Genomic DNA, 17,309 nt, shown 5'->3' on the forward strand with positions numbered 1-17,309 from the left:
CCTGGTCCTCTGGAAGAACAGCCAGTGCTGTTAACCATCTCTCCAGCCCTGGCAAACGGATGGCTTTTTTGTCTGCTCATTTGCAAGTGTATGTGGGTTCTTCTGCACAGTTGTGTGCGGATGTGAACCACCAGAACGGTGTGCGCTTGTGCACCAGTAGTCACATAGTGTGCTGTGGGTGTCCAGGCCGTCCGTGCCGGGGGGTTTTGTCTGAGGGCGTGACTTTGGTCTGGGTTGGAGTCTGAGTATCTCTGGTTCCATGCAGGTTCTAAGAATGTAAAGGGAGGGCTTGGGGCTTCCCTGCCCAACTCCAGGGGCACCATTCAGTAAGTAAGGCCATATGAATTGCTTCTGGGAGCCTGCAGCCCTTGTGGGCGGTGTCTGTCAGGAAATGAGTGTGCAGGTGGAGGCGGTCTTCCTTAGGGAATGCTTGTGGGTGGACGCTTGTCTGGGAAAAGGAGTCAGAGACAGTTGTGTCCCTGAGGACGGGTTAGACTGTGTGTGTGTGTGTGTGTGTGTGTGTGTGAGAGAGAGAGAGAGAGAGAGAGAGAGAGAGAGAGAGAGAGAGAGAGAGAGAGAGAGAATGTGTGTTGATTTGAACCTCTAAGTGTCAGAACCTAGGCGCTGCTTCCTCAGTCTGTGTCTGCCTGTGGACTCTTGAAAGGGGTGGGACTGAGGACTTTTGTATGCTGTGGTTAAATGTACAGCTAGGGCTGTATTGTAGCCTTGAAGCTGTGGCTTTCCGTGTGTGTGTGTGTGTGTGTGTGTGTGTGTGTGTGTGTGAGAGAGCATTTGGTGTCTGACTGCATTCATTGTCTGGGTTTGAGGACAGTGTGTCTTAAGGCATGTGTGTGGTGTGGAGTATGTTTCTATCTGGCCATGTCTCTAGATGAGATGTGTCCTCATCGAGGTTCAAAGGCCTCCTTGCCTCCCCACAGCATCCTTCTCTGAGTCCTGCTGAAGCCCATGGGCTCTGATGCCCCTTTAACGCCCCCCCACCCCCAGCACCACCTGACTTCAAGTGCAGCCTCCAGTACCGCAGTGAGCGCGCGCACACAGAAGGGTGCACACACGGAGCCCCAAGCCTCCTCCTCCTCAGCACAGTTTGATTCCCAGGGCACTTACCCTGCCTGTCCCCATGGGCACAGGTCCCCCACTGCCTCCCACCTCTGCTGCAGAGGGACTCATCAGGACCAGGGGTTGGCAGACGATGTAACCAGGGCTGCTGCTGGGAGCGCGGAGGGGAAGGGGGCCCCCAGTCCTGCTGGGCTGGCCCAGGCCCCTCCGCGGCTCCCCTTGGACCTTGTCCCCTCCTCCCCAGCTGCTCCCCTCCATTGCCCCCGGTCCCCAGGAACCACTGACCCAGGGACTGGGCCAAACCTACTTTCTCTGTGTGCCAGCCCAGAGATAAGCTTTCATCATGCCTCTGGTTGACTTCTTCTGCGAGACCTGCTCCAAGCCCTGGCTGGTGGGCTGGTGGGACCAGGTAGGGGGGTGCAGGGTCAGGGGTGGGGGTGACACCATCCATTAGGGACCTCTGATCTTATGGGATAGGCACTTGTCTTCAGCTGTGTTCATGTGTGGCTGGGCCATATAACATGCTTTGTGGCCTCTGTGTGACCCCAGGGTTGGGTGTGGATGGCAGTGTCTGTGTGTGAGTGTGTGTTTGTGAGTCTCACTAGGGAAGGTGTCTTTCTGACTGGGTGTGACTGGCCTGTATCTGGACGTGCATGTGTCTGCAATGGCTGGGTGTCCTGCCTGGTACTGAAGTGGACCAGCTGTTGTGTGTTGGGGTGTATTTGTTAAATGCAGTGCTACTTGATGTATCTGAGGGTATGTGACCCCCAAATGTCAATGACTGACGTATTGGGGTGTGTACCTTTGGCTGGTCTGAGCATCTGAGCTTTGTGGCACTAGATAGACTGAAGGCAATTGGGAGTATGTGCAGTTGTCAGTGTGTCTGTGTGTCTGTGTCCAGGGTCTCTGGGTAGTATAGAAGAAAGGGACACCCCAATCTTCGGTGTGGCTCACCCCCTCCATCTGCTGCCCCTACCTTGCCCATACAAGAGTGTGTTCCTGCTATGGGGTGCTGGGGGTGGGGAGCAAATGCCCTTTCTGCTCCAAGCCCAATGTCACAGAAGATGCCTGTGTGAAAGGACATGGGGGACCAGGAGGGGACCCCCCAAACCCACTCGGGGACATATTCCACCCATCTGTATGTGATCTACCTCTCTGAGAATGGAGGAGAGGGGAGTTTGATGGGACCCCCTCCCCCAGGTGATGGGATATAATTTCCTAGGCTCACTCCGTTCTGGTGTCTAGCCAAACCCTCTCCTCCTCTCCCAGAGCTTGGATGCTATTAAACCTTGCAGATGGGGCTGGGCTTGGTGAACAGACCCTCACCCTTCCCCTCCCACCTGCACCCCGGAATTGAGGTCATGTTTGGCAACACCTAGGCCAGGCTTGGGGTAGCTCTGGGAAGGCAAGGGTTAAGGGGCCTCAGGCTTGCCCCCCTTTCCTGGGCTCAGCAGCTGGTTGGAAGGGGAGTTGCTAAGGAGACTCCCATCACCATGGCGACCGGAGTCTCCTGGTGTGCTATTGGTTCTGTGGTCAACGGGAGCCCCTCCCTTCCACAGGTGCTCCTTACAGTACTCTTTTGGGGGGGGTCCTTTCCCTTTACTGGGAATACCCTCCTCCAGAGCCAACAGGACAGGAAAAGCTAAATGCACGCCTCAAGCACTCTAATTGGGGCTCTGAGGAGAGAAATTGTGGGCCCTCAGGAATTTGCTGGGAAGGGCTCTCATATATGTATGTCTATATGTACCCACAATGGTTCCTATCACCCATTCTTTTTTGGCTCCTTCTCAGTTTAAAAGGATGCTGAACCGGGAACTCACACACCTGTCGGAAATGAGCAGGTCAGGAAACCAGGTCTCAGAGTACATTTCCAACACGTTCCTAGGTGAGTGCAGGGCAGCAGGTGTGTGTGTGTGGGGGGGGGGAGGACTGACTGCGTCAAGGTCACATGTTCAAGAGTTCCCCATTCCTGAGACCCCTCTCAAACTGTGAAGCCACCCAATTTCCATGGAGCCCAATTAATAAATACCTCAAGCCACGGAGATTTCTCTGTCATGAAAGATCTGACCTCATAAATGTAAGGGCTTGAGTTCGAATCCCCAGCACTCAGAGAAAAGGCCAGGTGGCATGTAGTACATCTATAGTCAAGTAGAAGAGAACATTAGCTAGGCAATGTAGCCAAATCTATGAGCCCCGGCCGAGTTCAGTGAGACATACTCAAACAAAGTAGAGCTGGCAGTGGGGCCAGCACCTTTAATCCCGGCACTGGGAAGCAGAGGCGGGTGCAACTCTGCAAATTTGAGACTAGCATGGTCTACATAGCAAGCTCCAGGACAGCTAGGCTACATGTGTCTCAAAAAAAGGAAAATGAAAAAAGCAACCAAGGGAGCAGAACTGAAACAGCAATGGAGGCTTAGCTCTGCCACAGGTGCGCATGTGCACACACCCAAGGGAAGGGTAAATCAAAAGCTCCACAGAAATTGAAGTAGAATTCTCACTCCTCATCTTTCATTATTTATTTATTTATTTTTATTAAGATAGTTTTTGCTATGTAGTTCTGGCTTCCCTGGAACTAGATATGTGGACCAGGCTCAAACAGAATTCTTTTTCTTTTTTCTTTTTTTTTTTAAGATTTATTTATTTATCATATGTAAGTACACTGTCGCTGTCTTCAGACACACCAGAAGAGGGCGTCAGATCTCATTACGGATGGTTGTGAGCCACCATGTGGATGCTGGGATTTGAACTCAGGACCTTTGGAAGAGCAGTCAGTGCTCTTACCTGCTGAGCCATCTCACCAGCCCCCTCAAACAGAATTCTTAAACTGTGAAAAGACTCCAAACGGTGCACAGGAATGTTGCCCAATGGGTAGAGCACTGGCTTAGCATGCACAAGCCCTGAGCTTTTACCAGCACACTATAAACTCACCCTGATGGTGCAGCCCTGGTGTCCCAGTACTACGGGGAAGCAGAGGAAGAAGTTCACGGTCATAGATTTCTACAGAGCTGGTTAGAAGTCATCTGGCTAAAAAAGATCCTGTCTCAAACTAACACACACACACACACACACACACACACACACACACACACGGGCAGCGAGCAGGGTGTGTTGGCACGGTCCTGTTCTCAGAATGTTAAGTCTGAGAATTGTAAATTTAAGGACAATCTGGGCTGCACAGTGCTGTCTCAAGACAAAATAAATCGAAAATTTCTCTCACACAGCCTTTAATCTTGATTGTCAGGAGCAGAAGAGGGGGATCTCTGAGTGTGCGAGGCCAGCGTCCTCTATAGAGCAAATTCCAGGCCAGCCAGGGATATGCAGTCAGACCCTGTCTAAGAAACAGAAAAGCAAAACTAACATGGAATTAGTGGATTGGTACCCAAGGTTGCCCTCTGCGCACGCGCGCACACACACACACACACACAGGTATACTATTTTAAAATTAATAAAAGAGAGTCAGTGTGTTGGCACATGCCATTCATCATGACCCCCAGGAGACAATGACAGGTGGAACTCAGAATTCTAGCCAGTCATAGTGATTCCCTGTCTTGAAAAGCAAAACAAAATAGAACAACAACAAACCAATAAAAGACCAAGTGTGGTGGCACACACCTTTAATCTCGCACTCAGGAGGCAGAGGCAGGTAGATCTCTGAGTTTAAGGCTAACCTGGTCTATAGTTTGAGTTCCAAGACAGCCAGGGCTACACAGAGAAACCCAGAAGAGGGCATCCAATCTCATTACAGATGGTTGTGAGCCACCATGTGGTTGCTGAGAATTGAACTCAGGACCTCTGGAAGAGCAGTTGGTGCTCCTAACCCCTGAGCCATGTCTCTCCAGCCCCAAGAAACTTTTTAAAAATAAAGATAAAAAGAAACTTCATGTGAGGTAGTGGAGCATACCTCCAAAATCCCAGCAGTCAAAGGCTGAGGCAGGAAAATTTCAAGTTCCAGGCCTGCCTGGATGACATGATGAGACCATGCCAAAAAATGTTTCAAGACCGGGAGATTCTGAGTTTTAAGCCTCCCTCCAATAGCTAAGGTGTGGTATGTCTTAGAATTCTGAGGATGCAGCCAGTGGGTTGGTTGCATGCAAATTAGGTCCTCCAAGGTCATAATGGGGTCAGCCCCACTGGTTCTCAGAAGCCTTTGAAAGCTCAAGAAAAGAGTCTCTGGGACTGCTCTTCAGGCTGACTGGTGCCAAGGGGTGGGGGTGTCATGGATCCAGAGACCTCCCTTCCCTCTCACCTACCAACGATGTCCCCTCCCACCACTACCCTCATCCATCAGAGTGGTACCTTCCCTGGCCAAGAAGGTCCCCTGGCTCTCCAGAGTCAGCAGCAGCAGCAGCTCACTTGGGGGTCTTCATCCCACATCCTCATGTCTCATACCATGTTGTGGCCCAAACTGGGCACCAGTCTGAGGGTACTCCACAGTCCAGGACCATCCCTAAGACCCCCACTCCTGCCCACCACCTCCCAGAAAACTTCTTTCATGAGTCCTGGTTTCCAGCCTCAGAACAGAGAAGAGCATTCCCTGCAGAAGGATGACCTCATATCAAGTGAGACATCTCAGGACACCACCACAGGCTGAGGGATGTGGGGGAGCCTCCTGGAAAGCCATCCCATGCTTCTTACCTGACCTTTGACAGACAAGCAGCACGAAGTGGAGATCCCATCGCCCACGCCGCGACAGAGACCCTTCCAGCAGCCCCCACCAGCAGCGGTGCAGCAGGCCCAGCCCATGTCTCAGATCACAGGGCTGAAAAAGCTGGTACACACTGGAAGCTTGAACATCAATGTCCCACGATTTGGAGTCAAGACAGATCAGGAGGACCTCTTAGCACAAGTAGGTGTAGGGAGCGGGGCTCAACAGGGGAAGCCTTGTCTGGGAGGCATCCATCAAAGGGCAGGGGCTTTGGGGCTCATGTAACCCAGGTTCCCAGGATGCAGTGTCTGACATGTTGTGGGGTGGAAGGGTCAGAGAGTGACTCCAGCTTGCTCCACCAGAACCTTGGATTTAGACAGTCACTCATTTTGACACACTTGTGGCCAGCCCTGGTACACATCAGTGTTATAAACTGAGTACGTGGTGTGTAATGGATTCTGAGGAGACCAGCAGTCCTCCTCCGACCCCAACACAACTGAGGTCTTATGAGCAGCTTACAGTATGACCGAGGTCTGGTGGTCGGCCCGGCTTGCTTCCCAGCTTGTGAGCTGATGGGTATTAGAGAAGCCTGGCATGCTTATGGTCCCAGAGTCCCTTCCCAGCACCGCATGAGCCCAGTGTGGTGGCCTGTGATCCTAGCACTGGGGAGGTAGAAGCAGGAGGACCAGGCATTTGTGGTCATCCTCTACTACAGAGTGAGTTCAGGGCCAGTGTGGACTACAGGAGACCGTGTCACGGAACAAGATTGGGCGGTGCTGGGCGAGCGCTCAGTGTTTAAAGTGCGACCTGAGTTCAGAGCCCCATTGCCCACATCACAAGTTACCCCAGTGTTGAATGAATAGGGACAGGACAGGATGATCCTGGGGCTCACTGTGCAGCCAGTGTGGCCAAACTGGTGAACTCCTAGTTCACTGAGAAACTCTGTCAGTAGACTGGGGCCAGCAAGCACTTGTCACCAAGCCCGATGACCTGAATTCTATGCCCAGGACCCACATACTAGGAAAAGAAGTTGTTCTCTGACCTCCACACGTGATCACACACACCTGTATCCACACAAACATAAAGGAGCTACACAGGCCGGGTGTCGTGGCGCACACCTTTAATCCCAGCACTTGGGAGGCAGAAGCAGGTGGATTTCTGAGTTCTAGGCCAGTCTGGTCTACAGAGTGAGTTCCAGGACAACCAGGGCTACACAGAGAAACCCTGTCTCAAAAAACCAAAAAAAAAGTAAATAAATAAAAAGAGAGAGAGAGAGAACAATAAATTTGGGGAGGGGGAAAAAAAGGAGTTACAGAGATGCCTCAGCCACTAAGAGGGCTTGCTGCTCTTGCGAAGGTTTCTAGTTCAGCTCCCACCATCCATGATGGGGAGGGGAGGCCAGGGGCTCACAGCAGTGGGCAATTTCAGCTCCAGGGATGGAGCACACCTTCTGGCCCAGTACACAAGTAATACACAGAGATACACATACACATAAATGGTTTTTTTCTTTTCTTTTTGTTTTTTTGTTTTTTTTGAGACAGAGTTTCTCTTTATAGCCCTGCCTGTTCTTGAACTCACTCTGTAGACCAGGCTGGCCTCGAACTCAGAAATCCGCCTGCCTCTGCCTCCCAAGTGCTGGGATTAAAGGCATGTGCCACCACGCCCGACTGCTTTTTTTTTTTTTTTTCAATTTTTAAAAAGAATTTTAAAAAGAAGAATGATTGAGGAAGACATCTTAAGGTAACCTCTGATCTCTGTGGATATGCATACCTGCACACAGGCACACACACATACAAAGACAATTGTCTGTCTGAAAGTCCATGTATCTGGCCCATGCTTTTAATCTCAGCACTAGGGAGGCAGAGGCAGATGGCTGACTTCCAGGACAGCCAGGACTACAAAAAGAAACCCAGTGGGGGGAGGGGCGGTGCTGGAGAGATGGCTCAGTGGTTAAGAGCACTGGCTATTCTTCCAGTTCAATTCCCAGCAACTACATGGTGGTTTGTGACCATCTGCAATGGATCTGATACCCTCTTCTGTCATGCAGGCATACATGCAAATAGAGCACTCATATACATAAAATAAATATATTTTTTTGTTTTTTTTTTTTTTTAAGTTTAAGGCAAGCCAGGCGTTGGTGGCACACGCCTTTAATCCCAGCACTTGGGAGGCAGAGGCAGGCAGATTCTGGGTTCCAGGCCAGCCTGGTCTACAAAGATAGCCAGGGCTACATAGAGAAACCCTGTCTCGAGAAAAAAAAAAAAAAGTCCATGCATTTGAACTTTATGCAATTTGTGAGCAGTAATGAGGCCCAGAGTCCTAGGAAGTGGCTTTCCTGTCCCTGGACCATGCAAGCTCCTGACCTCTTACCCTGTCACTGCCAGGAACTGGAGAACTTGAGCAAATGGGGCCTGAACATCTTTTGTGTGTCGGAGTACGCCGGAGGCCGTTCACTCAGCTGTATCATGTATACGATATTCCAGGTGATGTCGAACAGGGAGCTGGCTGGGATCCAAGGGGCTGGGACTGGGCATTGGGGGTCAGCAGGAGTCACTGCTGTGCTCTGGCTCCCAGGAGCGGGACCTACTGAAGAAATTCCACATCCCCGTGGACACCATGATGACATATATGCTGACGCTGGAGGACCACTACCACGCTGACGTGGCCTACCACAACAGCCTGCACGCAGCCGATGTGCTACAGTCCACACACGTGCTGCTGGCCACACCCGCACTGGATGTGAGTGCCCGCCTCCTCCCGTCTGTCCCTTCATCTCCTCTAGCCCATTTCTCTAATCCTATCTTCTCTTGGTTTTGGGGGGTGCTGTTGCCTATGTGTGGAGGTCAGAGAACAACTTTTGGAACTGAGTCTTTTCTGCCTTTTTACTATGTAAATCCAGGAACCAGGCTCAGGCCATCTTTACCTGAGTGGCAAGTTCCTTTACCCTGTGAGCGGTCTTGCTAGTGTCTGTTTTGTTTTACTAGCCTGTGTGTGTGTGTGTGTGTGTGTGTGTGTGTGTAAGGGGGTGCATGGGGCATGTGTGGAGGTCGGAGGACACTCCTTTGTGTCTTACCTTCCCTTTACCTTGTTCCAAGTCTGGATGTCACTTGTTGCCACACATCCCCAGACCAGGCTGGTATACAACTCTCATACAGATCCACCTGCCTCTGCCTCCTGAATGCTGAGATTATTAACACCTTCATTTTTGAAACAGGGTCAACCACTGAGTAGGGGATATTGGCCAGGGGCCCCAGGGATGCAGCCCTCTCTCAAAGCTGAAATTGCAAGAGCAGCCCACAGGCCTGGCTTTTTAATGTAGGGTGTGGGTTTGAAGCTCGGGTCTTCATGCTTGTGTAGCTAGCACTTTACTGGTTCAGCCATCATCTGCCCAGACACTACCTCTATCTTTCTCTTCCTCTTCTTTCTGGAATCCCATCTTCCTCATCTCTGTCTGGGCTGTCCCTTTTGTGTGTCCCCTCTGTGTCAGACTCTGCCTCTCTCTCACTTCTTCTCCCTGCCCCCAGGCCGTGTTCACAGACCTGGAGATTCTTGCTGCTCTCTTCGCTGCTGCCATCCACGACGTGGACCACCCTGGCGTCTCCAACCAGTTCCTAATCAACACCAGTGAGTGGCTTTTCAGGGCGGAGACTGTCAGGCTCAGGGCGTGGCCATTTGGCCTAGAAGCAACATCTGGTTGAATGGAGGTGGGAATAGCCCCTCACGTTGGGATGAAAGTATGGAGCTGGTCTAGCTGGAACACTGGCTGGTCAGGATGAAGGTGGAGCCTGTGTTGTAGAGAATAGACCACCTGGGCTAGGGGAGGAGCTGGCAAGGCTAGCTTTGGGGCTTAATATATTGATGGGAAACAACCTGCCTGAGAACTGAGCTAGGGGTGGAGCCAGCCAGATGAGGGCGGGACTTGTGAAGATGGGATGGGCCAGAGATGGGATGGGCCAGCTAGGCTAAGGGTGAGGTCAGCCAGAGGAGGAACAGTCTAGGCGCCTGATGCTTGGTTTATTTGGTGAAGCACCGATGTGGCAGAGGAGGGGGCTGGGACTAGTCAGTCTGAAAATGAAGCCAATTGGAGACTGGGCGCGCACGGGGCGGGGCTTGGTACCCAAGTGGTACCACGTGGTACTCTGCAGATTCGGAGTTGGCGTTGATGTACAACGATGAGTCTGTGCTTGAGAACCACCACCTGGCTGTGGGATTCAAGCTGCTGCAAGAAGAGAACTGCGACATCTTCCAGAACCTCAGCAAGCGCCAGCGGCAGAGCCTGCGCAAGATGGTCATCGACATGGTGGGCGGGGCCAGCGCTGTGGGTGGGGCTTGGTGGCGGGGCGGGCCTTAAGAACCCTGCAGTTTGGCAAAGGAAAATAATTCTAGGGCCAGGGTAGGTAACAGAGTGGATGTCAGGGGGAGGGTGGGTAAGCTTTTTTCCCTGACTTGACGTATCTTGCTTTCAGGTGCTGGCCACAGACATGTCCAAGCACATGACCCTCCTGGCTGACCTGAAGACTATGGTGGAGACGAAGAAAGTGACCAGCTCGGGAGTTCTCTTGCTGGACAACTACTGTGACCGTATCCAGGTGCCCCAGATGCCCTCTCCTCATTCCTGACTGCCTCTCCCATCTTCCCTTTCCAACACATGCCCCTTCTTCCTCTGGCAATTCCCATGTCTCTTTCTCAACCTCTTCCGTCTCTCTCCAACCCTCTCCCCTGACGTACCCCACTCAGCTTCTCTCACCACACACCCATCTTGCCCCAGCTGTCTCTCACCTCTCTCCATTTCCCTCACACTTCTTGCCTCGGCTTTCTCCTTCACTCCAATTCACCTGCCCAGCACACACATACACAGACACGCATACACACACATGCATTTGTGTGCGAGCACACACACACATTCAGGCATACAAGCACATGGAGTTAAGAAAGCCTTAGGCCTAGTGAGCACCCTTAATCCCAGCATTCCAAAAGTAGAGACTGGAGGATGACCACAAGTCCAAAACCAGCTGGGACTCTATTTGGAAACCCCTTTTAAAAAGCCAAAGAAAGCCACTAGAAACTAAATCTGCATGTGCTGTTGCATCCCTGTGTCCCCAGCACTTAGAAGATGGGGACAGGATCAGAGTTTGAGGTCATCTGCAGCTACATAGCAAGTTCAAGGCCAACCTGGGCTACAGGGGACCTTGTCTCATAAAAAAGACAGCGAGACAGAGAGAGAAGACAGCCAGAGGCCCACAGACTGGCATTCTGCCTGGCCTCTGAAGGCCCCTCCCTGTATTCACCAGGTCCTCAGGAACATGGTGCACTGTGCAGACCTCAGCAATCCCACCAAGCCCCTGGAGCTGTACCGACAGTGGACGGATCGCATCATGGCTGAGTTCTTCCAGCAGGGTGACCGAGAACGGGAACGCGGAATGGAGATTAGCCCCATGTGTGACAAGCACACAGCCTCTGTGGAGAAGTCTCAGGTATGGGGACAGGGCCTCTGGGCCAGCTTACAGGCGTGGCTTGGCCCACCTCTCCAGGACGACAAGCTCATTTGTTTTCAGTGTCTGACTCTTTGGTAGCGGGATCATCGGAGTCAGGTCACTCCCATTTTTCAAGGTCATGTTCACAGATCTCTGGCTAGTCCACCTATCATGGCATCAGTCTGCTGCAAACCAGGCATTTTAAAAACAATGTTTTGTGTGTTGGGAGGGGGATGGTTTTAGTTTTCTGTTTTACATCTGGACCTTGAACTTACTATAGCCAAGGATAAATTTGAATCTCAGATCTTACTGCCCTACCTCTCTAGCACTGGATCGCAGGCTGCCCCACCACACAGGTTTATACAGTGCTGGGAGTGAAGCCCAAAGCCTCATGCATGCCAGGCAAGCATGCTCTGCTAACTGAACTACAGCCCCAGTTCCCCTTTATCTTTTTAATAAGTTGTATTGTTAATCTTGCTGGGCAAAAATAAGGCCACAATTTTTGAGCCAAATTTGAAGCAAGCTTTATTTAAGACTGGCTGGGTCCATACCTGTGATTCTCAGACTGTGGCACCAAATTACATTAGTCAGAGGCTTATAAAGGCAAAACCCATACGGCTACACATTTCCTGCCTTTGTCCAAACTGGGGCAAGCATTCATCCTGATTAACATCAAGCCTCTGTCCCTCCCACCCGCATGTGATTGGGTGTCTCCTGTGCGGTTGGGCAACCAAGCTCATTTACAGAAGTAAAACCATGGGGCTTGTGTTACATGATTCTCAGCTCCCAACATCTGAGGAAGGCAGCTGTCCTTGGACAAGTGAGGCTTTCAGATTAGAGTCATTCTTGTTTTATAGATTTGTTAAGCACAGTCATTTAAACTTAGAACATAACATTGGCCCTCACAGTATCAGTATAGACCTGTGTTTACACCGGGCAAGTGACACACCTGCAGTGCTACCTGCTCTTCTCACCGAAGCAGCAGGTATGTTTTAGCCTAAATGTTTGGGCAAGCTTGGACATCTTCACAGGATCCTGTGTGTGGGTCAAGGCCCTTGACACATGAAAAGAGAGATGATCCTACAAGAGTCCTCTGACAGTCAGACAGTCACATCTATACCAAAGCATGTGTGGTCCCGAAATAAATAAAAAAAAATTTTTTTTAAAGATTTATTTATTATATGTAAGTACACTGTAGCTGTCTTCAGACACTCCAGAAGAGGGCATCAGATTTCGTTATGGATGGTTGTGAGCCACCATGTGGTTGCTGGGATTTGAACTTGGGACCTTCAGAAGAGCAGTTGGCGCTCTTAACCACTGAGCCATCTCGCCAGCCCCATAAATCAAAATTTAATAAAAATGTTTTTAGGGTTTTTTGTTTTTTAATTTTTAGGCTAGGACTCACCATGTATCCCTAGCGAGCCAGGAGTTTACTGTGTAGACCAGGCTGTCCCAGAACTCAGAGATCTGCCTGTCTCAGCTCCCAGTACTTGGGAGACTGGGACAGGGCTGGACAGATAGTTGTTCTTCCAGAGTACCTGGGACCACGCACGTGGGAACTCACAACTATGTGTAGCAATTCTAGTTGCAGGACTCCAACTCCTTCATCTGTCCTCTTTGGACGTCAGGCATCAACATGGTATACACACAAACACACGCACACACACACACACACACACGAAGGCAAACATTCATACACTTAAAATTAAATAAACTGGATGATAGTGGCTTATGCCTTTAATCCCAGCATTAGTGAGGAAGAAACAGGTGGATCAGTGAGTTCGAGGCCAGCCTAGTCAACAGAGCAAGTTCCAGGACAACCAGGGCTACTCAGAGAAACCCTGTTTCGAAAAACCAAACAAACAAACAAGCAGCAGCAGGTAAGATCTCTGGGAGTACAGGGCCATTCTGGTCTGCAGAGTGAGATCTGGGCCAGCCATGACTATACAATGAGAGTGTCTCAAATAAAAAAAACACCAGTTGATATATATGGAACTATTTTTAATGTGTTTGGGTGTTTTGCCTCTGTGTGTGTGTGGTGTGTGTGTGTGTGTGCCTGCATGTGTGTGTGCACGTCTAGTGCCTGCAGAGGCCAGAAGAGGGCATCAGAATTGGAGTAACAGAAGACTGTTGTGAGCCCGGCGTGGTGGCGCACGCCTTTAATCCTAGCACTCAGGAGGCAGAGACATTTTTTTTTTTTTTTTGGTTTTTCGAGACAGGGTTTCTCTGTATAGCCCTGGCTGTCCTGGAACTCACTTTGTAGACCAGGCTGGCCTCGAACTCAGAAATCCGCCTGCCTCTGCCTCCCGAGTTCTGGGATTAAAGGCGTGCGCCACCACGCCCGGCTTGACAGGTGGATTTCTGAGTTCCAGGCCAGCCTGGTCTACGGAGTGAGTTCCAGGACAGCCAGGGCTACACAGAGAAACCCTGTCTCAAAAGCCAAAAAAAAAGAAAAAAAAAAGAAGAAGGTGGTTGTGAGCCACCATGTAGATTCTGGAAGCTGAACTCGTGTTCCTAACTGCTGAGCCCTCTTCCCCAGCCCAGGATGGACTGTTTCAAGTGTTCTGGGCTAGCTAGATGGTTGGATTTTGGGACAGGAGCTCACTGTAGATTAGGCTAACCTTGTACTTGTGGCAATCCTGCTGCCTCAGCCTCCTGCCTGCTGTGTGCACCGCCATCCAGTACTGTTTTCTTGTTGTTTTGGGATAGTGTCTTCTTGTAGTCAGAGCTGGCCTCAGACTCTATAGGATGACCTTGAACTCCTGACTCCAGTGTCTACTTAGGCAGTGCTAGGATTGCAGGCCGCACACCACACTCAACCTTTCCCACGTGTTTTTTTGTTTTATTTTGGTTTTTAAGACAGGATCTTGTGCTATAGCTCTGCCTAGCCTGGAACTTACTATGTAGACCAGGCTGCTCTTGAACTCACAGAGACCTTCCAGCCCCTGCTGGGAGTAAAAGTGTGCATATGCCAGCCGTTGATGGGGTTTTGTTTTTGTTTTTAAAGATGTATTTTATTTATATGAGTGTATTATACTGTAGCTGTCTCCAGACACACCAGAAGAGGGCATCAGATCCCTTTACAGATGGTTGTGAGCCACCATGTGGTTGCTGGGAATTGAACTCAGGTCCTATGGAAGAGCAGTCAGTGCTCTTAACCACTGAGCCATCTCTCTAGCACTTGTTTTTGTTTTTCATGTCAGGGTTTTTACATGTAGCCCTGGCTGTCCTTGAACTCTCTGTAGACCAGGCTGGTGTAGAACTCAGAGATCCGCCTGCCTCTGCCTCTGCCTCCCAAGTGGTGGGGCTAAAGGCGCGCACTGCCATTCCAGCACCAGCAATTAGCAATTGCTGTTAGCATCCTGTCTCATTTGTTTTTCTCGTCCTACTTGTCAAGTTTAAAGCAGCAAATGGGTTTTGTGGGTTAGAAGGTGGAAGTGTGTGTGTGTGTGTGTGTGTGTCTACACCACAAGTGTACACATAGGCCAAGGCCAGAATTCAACCTCAGACATCGTCAGAACAGCCATCTTGTTTGTTCAGTGAGGTTTTTTTTTCTTTCTTCCTTTTAATAGTTAACTATGGGAAAGCATTCTTATTTTTAAGATTTATTTATTTACTTTATGCAAATGAGTACACTGTAGCTGTCTTCAGACATACCAGAAGAGGACATCAGATCCCATTACAGATGGTTGTGAGCCACCATGTGGTTGCTGGGAATTGAACTCAGGTCCTCTGGAAGAGCAGTCAGTGTTCTTAACCGCTGAGTCATCAACAGCCCTGTTTTGTTTTGTTTTGTTTTGTTTTTAACTATACTATACAGTTTTATGTGTTTGAGATTTTTGCTTGAATGTATGTTTTCCTGGAGGCCAGACTAAGGGTCAGGTGGCCTAGCACTGGATCTATAGGCAGATGTGAGCTTCACTGTGCGTGTTGGGAATTGAACCTGTGTCCCCTAGTAGAATAGCCAGTTTTTGCAACAGCTCAGCCATCTTAGCCCAGTTTGTTTGCTTGCTCGCTTGGTTGATTGGTTGGTTGGTTGGTTTTGGGTTTTGAGAGAAGGGTTTCTCTGTGTGGCCCTGGCTGTCCTGGAACTCTGTGACCAGACTGACCTTGAACTCCGAGATCTGCCTGTCTTTCCGCCTTTGCTTCCCGAGTCCGGCAATTGAAAACATGAGCTGTTGCCTTCTGGCTATTTGTTGGATTTTATTTTTGGTCTTTGTTTGTTCAGCTGGTGGGTTAGGGGTGGGTTATTTGGTTGTTTTTTGGTGACAGGATCTTATGTACCCTGGGCGGTTCTCAGATCTTACGTACCCTAGGCTGCTCTCAAACTCAAGAATGAGCATCCGAGTCCTCTCGCCTCAACTTCCCAAGTGCTTGCATCATAGGCCTGCATCAGCCTAATTTACACATCTCTGCATGGAACCCAGGGATTCCCACATGTTAGGCAAATGCGCTACCTGCCAATCAACTGAGCTGTATACCCCGGCCATTGGAAGATTGTTTTTAATTGAGTAGATCCTTTTGCTTGCTCCACCAAACCGCTTGTTTAGACCATATTTCTCTCTCCTAGGTGGGCTTCATCGACTATATTGTTCACCCACTGTGGGAGACGTGGGCCGATCTCGTCCACCCTGATGCCCAAGACATCCTGGACACGCTGGAAGACAACCGGGATTGGTATCACAGTGCCATCCGCCAGAGTCCCTCCCCAACCCTGGAAGAGGAGCCAGGAGGGCTCAGCGATCCGGCCCTGCCTGACAAGTTCCAATTTGAGCTCACCTTGGAGGAAGAGGACGAAGAGGATTCATTGGAGGTTCCAGGATTGCCTTGCACTGAGGAAACCCTCCTGGCTCCACATGATACCAGAGCTCAAGCCATGGAACAGTCAAAGGTCAAAGGCCAGAGCCCTGCCGTGGTGGAGGTGGCAGAGAGTTTGAAGCAGGAGACAGCCTCAGCACATGGCGTTCTTGAGGAGTCCTCGGAGGCTGTGGGCCATTCCTTCAGCCCTGGAACCCCTATTCTGCCTGACTTGAGGACCCTGTCCCCCTCAGAGGAGGCCCCGGGCCTCCTGGGCCTCCCCTCCATGGCGGCAGAGGTGGAGGCCCCAAGAGACCATCTGGCTGCCACGAGGGCTTGTTCTGCCTGCTCGGGGACATCAGGAGACAATTCTGCCGTCATCTCTGCTCCAGGCAGGTGGGGGTCAGGTGGAGACCCTGCCTGATCCCTTTTCCCTTCACCCTTGGCTCCTCCCTCCTCCCCACACTCTCCACTCACCACAGACCACCTCAATGACTCCTGGCCCTCCTGAGAAAAAAGAAAACAGAAAAGTGGGGTTTTTTCTCTTTTCTTTTTTTCACCCTTCCCCCCCCTGCCCTTGCCCACAGGGCCTTTTTGTTGAAGTGGGGTATGGAGAGCCAGGAACTGAAGTCCCCCAAAAAAAGGGATTTTATTTTTTTGAATTTTAATTGTAACGTTTTTAGAAAAAGAACAAAAAAAAAAAAAAAAGAGTGAAACACATCAGCTGTAGATGCTCTCCCTCCCGACCGGCCCCTGGGCCCACCTCGTTCCCTCATCACCCCACCTATCAACCCCAGTTCCAAGGCGCCATCCTCCTGCCTCTTTTGAGACTTGCTCCTTGAGATTCAAGCCTAGGTGTGGCACTGCCCTTTGGTCAGTCCCTCCGTACAGAGGGAGTCTACAACCCAATTGGGAATAGCCACCAGGAGAGGCTGTCACAGGAGAGGCTGGCCCACAGCAGCCTCTCCCTGGCTCACTGTCCTCTACCACAAAGTCTTCCATGCCTCTCCTCACTTTCTGTTTTCTATCTTTGTTTGTTCAACTCTGGCCACATGGTGAAAGAGGTGGTCAGACGGGCTGTTGCTTTATGATCCAGGGACTCTTGTTTCACCCCGTCCACCAGCCTCAGCCTGGGGTTCCAAGTCTCAATTCCCTTCTCTGGATGCCATCTTCCTGGTCCACTCTGGGTCACTTTGAATTCTCTCCGTTGGAGGAAGGGGGCTCTGTTCCATATGCACAAACACATCCTCCTTCCAGCTGCTTCTTCCTCTTGTTTCTGCCTTAACGATTCCTGTGGCCATAGATGAAGTCTCCAT

At 50.6% G+C, this 17,309-nt stretch overlaps 1 protein-coding gene across 8 annotated transcripts in view; it reads left to right on the forward strand.

Annotated features, from left to right (window-relative positions):
* Pde4a (phosphodiesterase 4A) overlaps positions 1 to 16,709 on the forward strand; it is a 61,914-nt gene extending 45,205 nt beyond the window's left edge. For 6 of the 8 annotated variants that reach the window (XM_021171448.3, XM_085844459.1, XM_029481683.2 and 3 more), the window contains 9 exons: positions 2,869 to 2,962; positions 5,727 to 5,923; positions 8,107 to 8,205; positions 8,297 to 8,461; positions 9,247 to 9,346; positions 9,868 to 10,022; positions 10,189 to 10,311; positions 11,014 to 11,196; positions 15,767 to 16,709. In XM_021171448.3, the coding sequence (XP_021027107.1) occupies positions 2,869 to 2,962; positions 5,727 to 5,923; positions 8,107 to 8,205; positions 8,297 to 8,461; positions 9,247 to 9,346; positions 9,868 to 10,022; positions 10,189 to 10,311; positions 11,014 to 11,196; positions 15,767 to 16,417 (1,767 nt within the window). In that variant the 3' untranslated portion in view covers positions 16,418 to 16,709. Of the gene's footprint in view, positions 1 to 1,083; positions 1,487 to 2,868; positions 2,963 to 5,180; positions 5,637 to 5,726; positions 5,924 to 8,106; positions 8,206 to 8,296; positions 8,462 to 9,246; positions 9,347 to 9,867; positions 10,023 to 10,188; positions 10,312 to 11,013; positions 11,197 to 15,766 lie in introns of those variants that run through there. The other 2 variants (XM_029481685.2, XM_085844460.1) reach the window with 2 other exon arrangements.
* The last annotated feature ends 600 nt before the right edge of the window (positions 16,710 to 17,309 follow it).

The sequence above is a fragment of the Mus caroli genome, unplaced genomic scaffold (genome assembly GCF_978045245.1).
Source record: "Mus caroli unplaced genomic scaffold, Mus_caroli_1 scaffold_11, whole genome shotgun sequence".
Taxonomy (NCBI): Eukaryota; Metazoa; Chordata; class Mammalia; order Rodentia; family Muridae; genus Mus; species Mus caroli.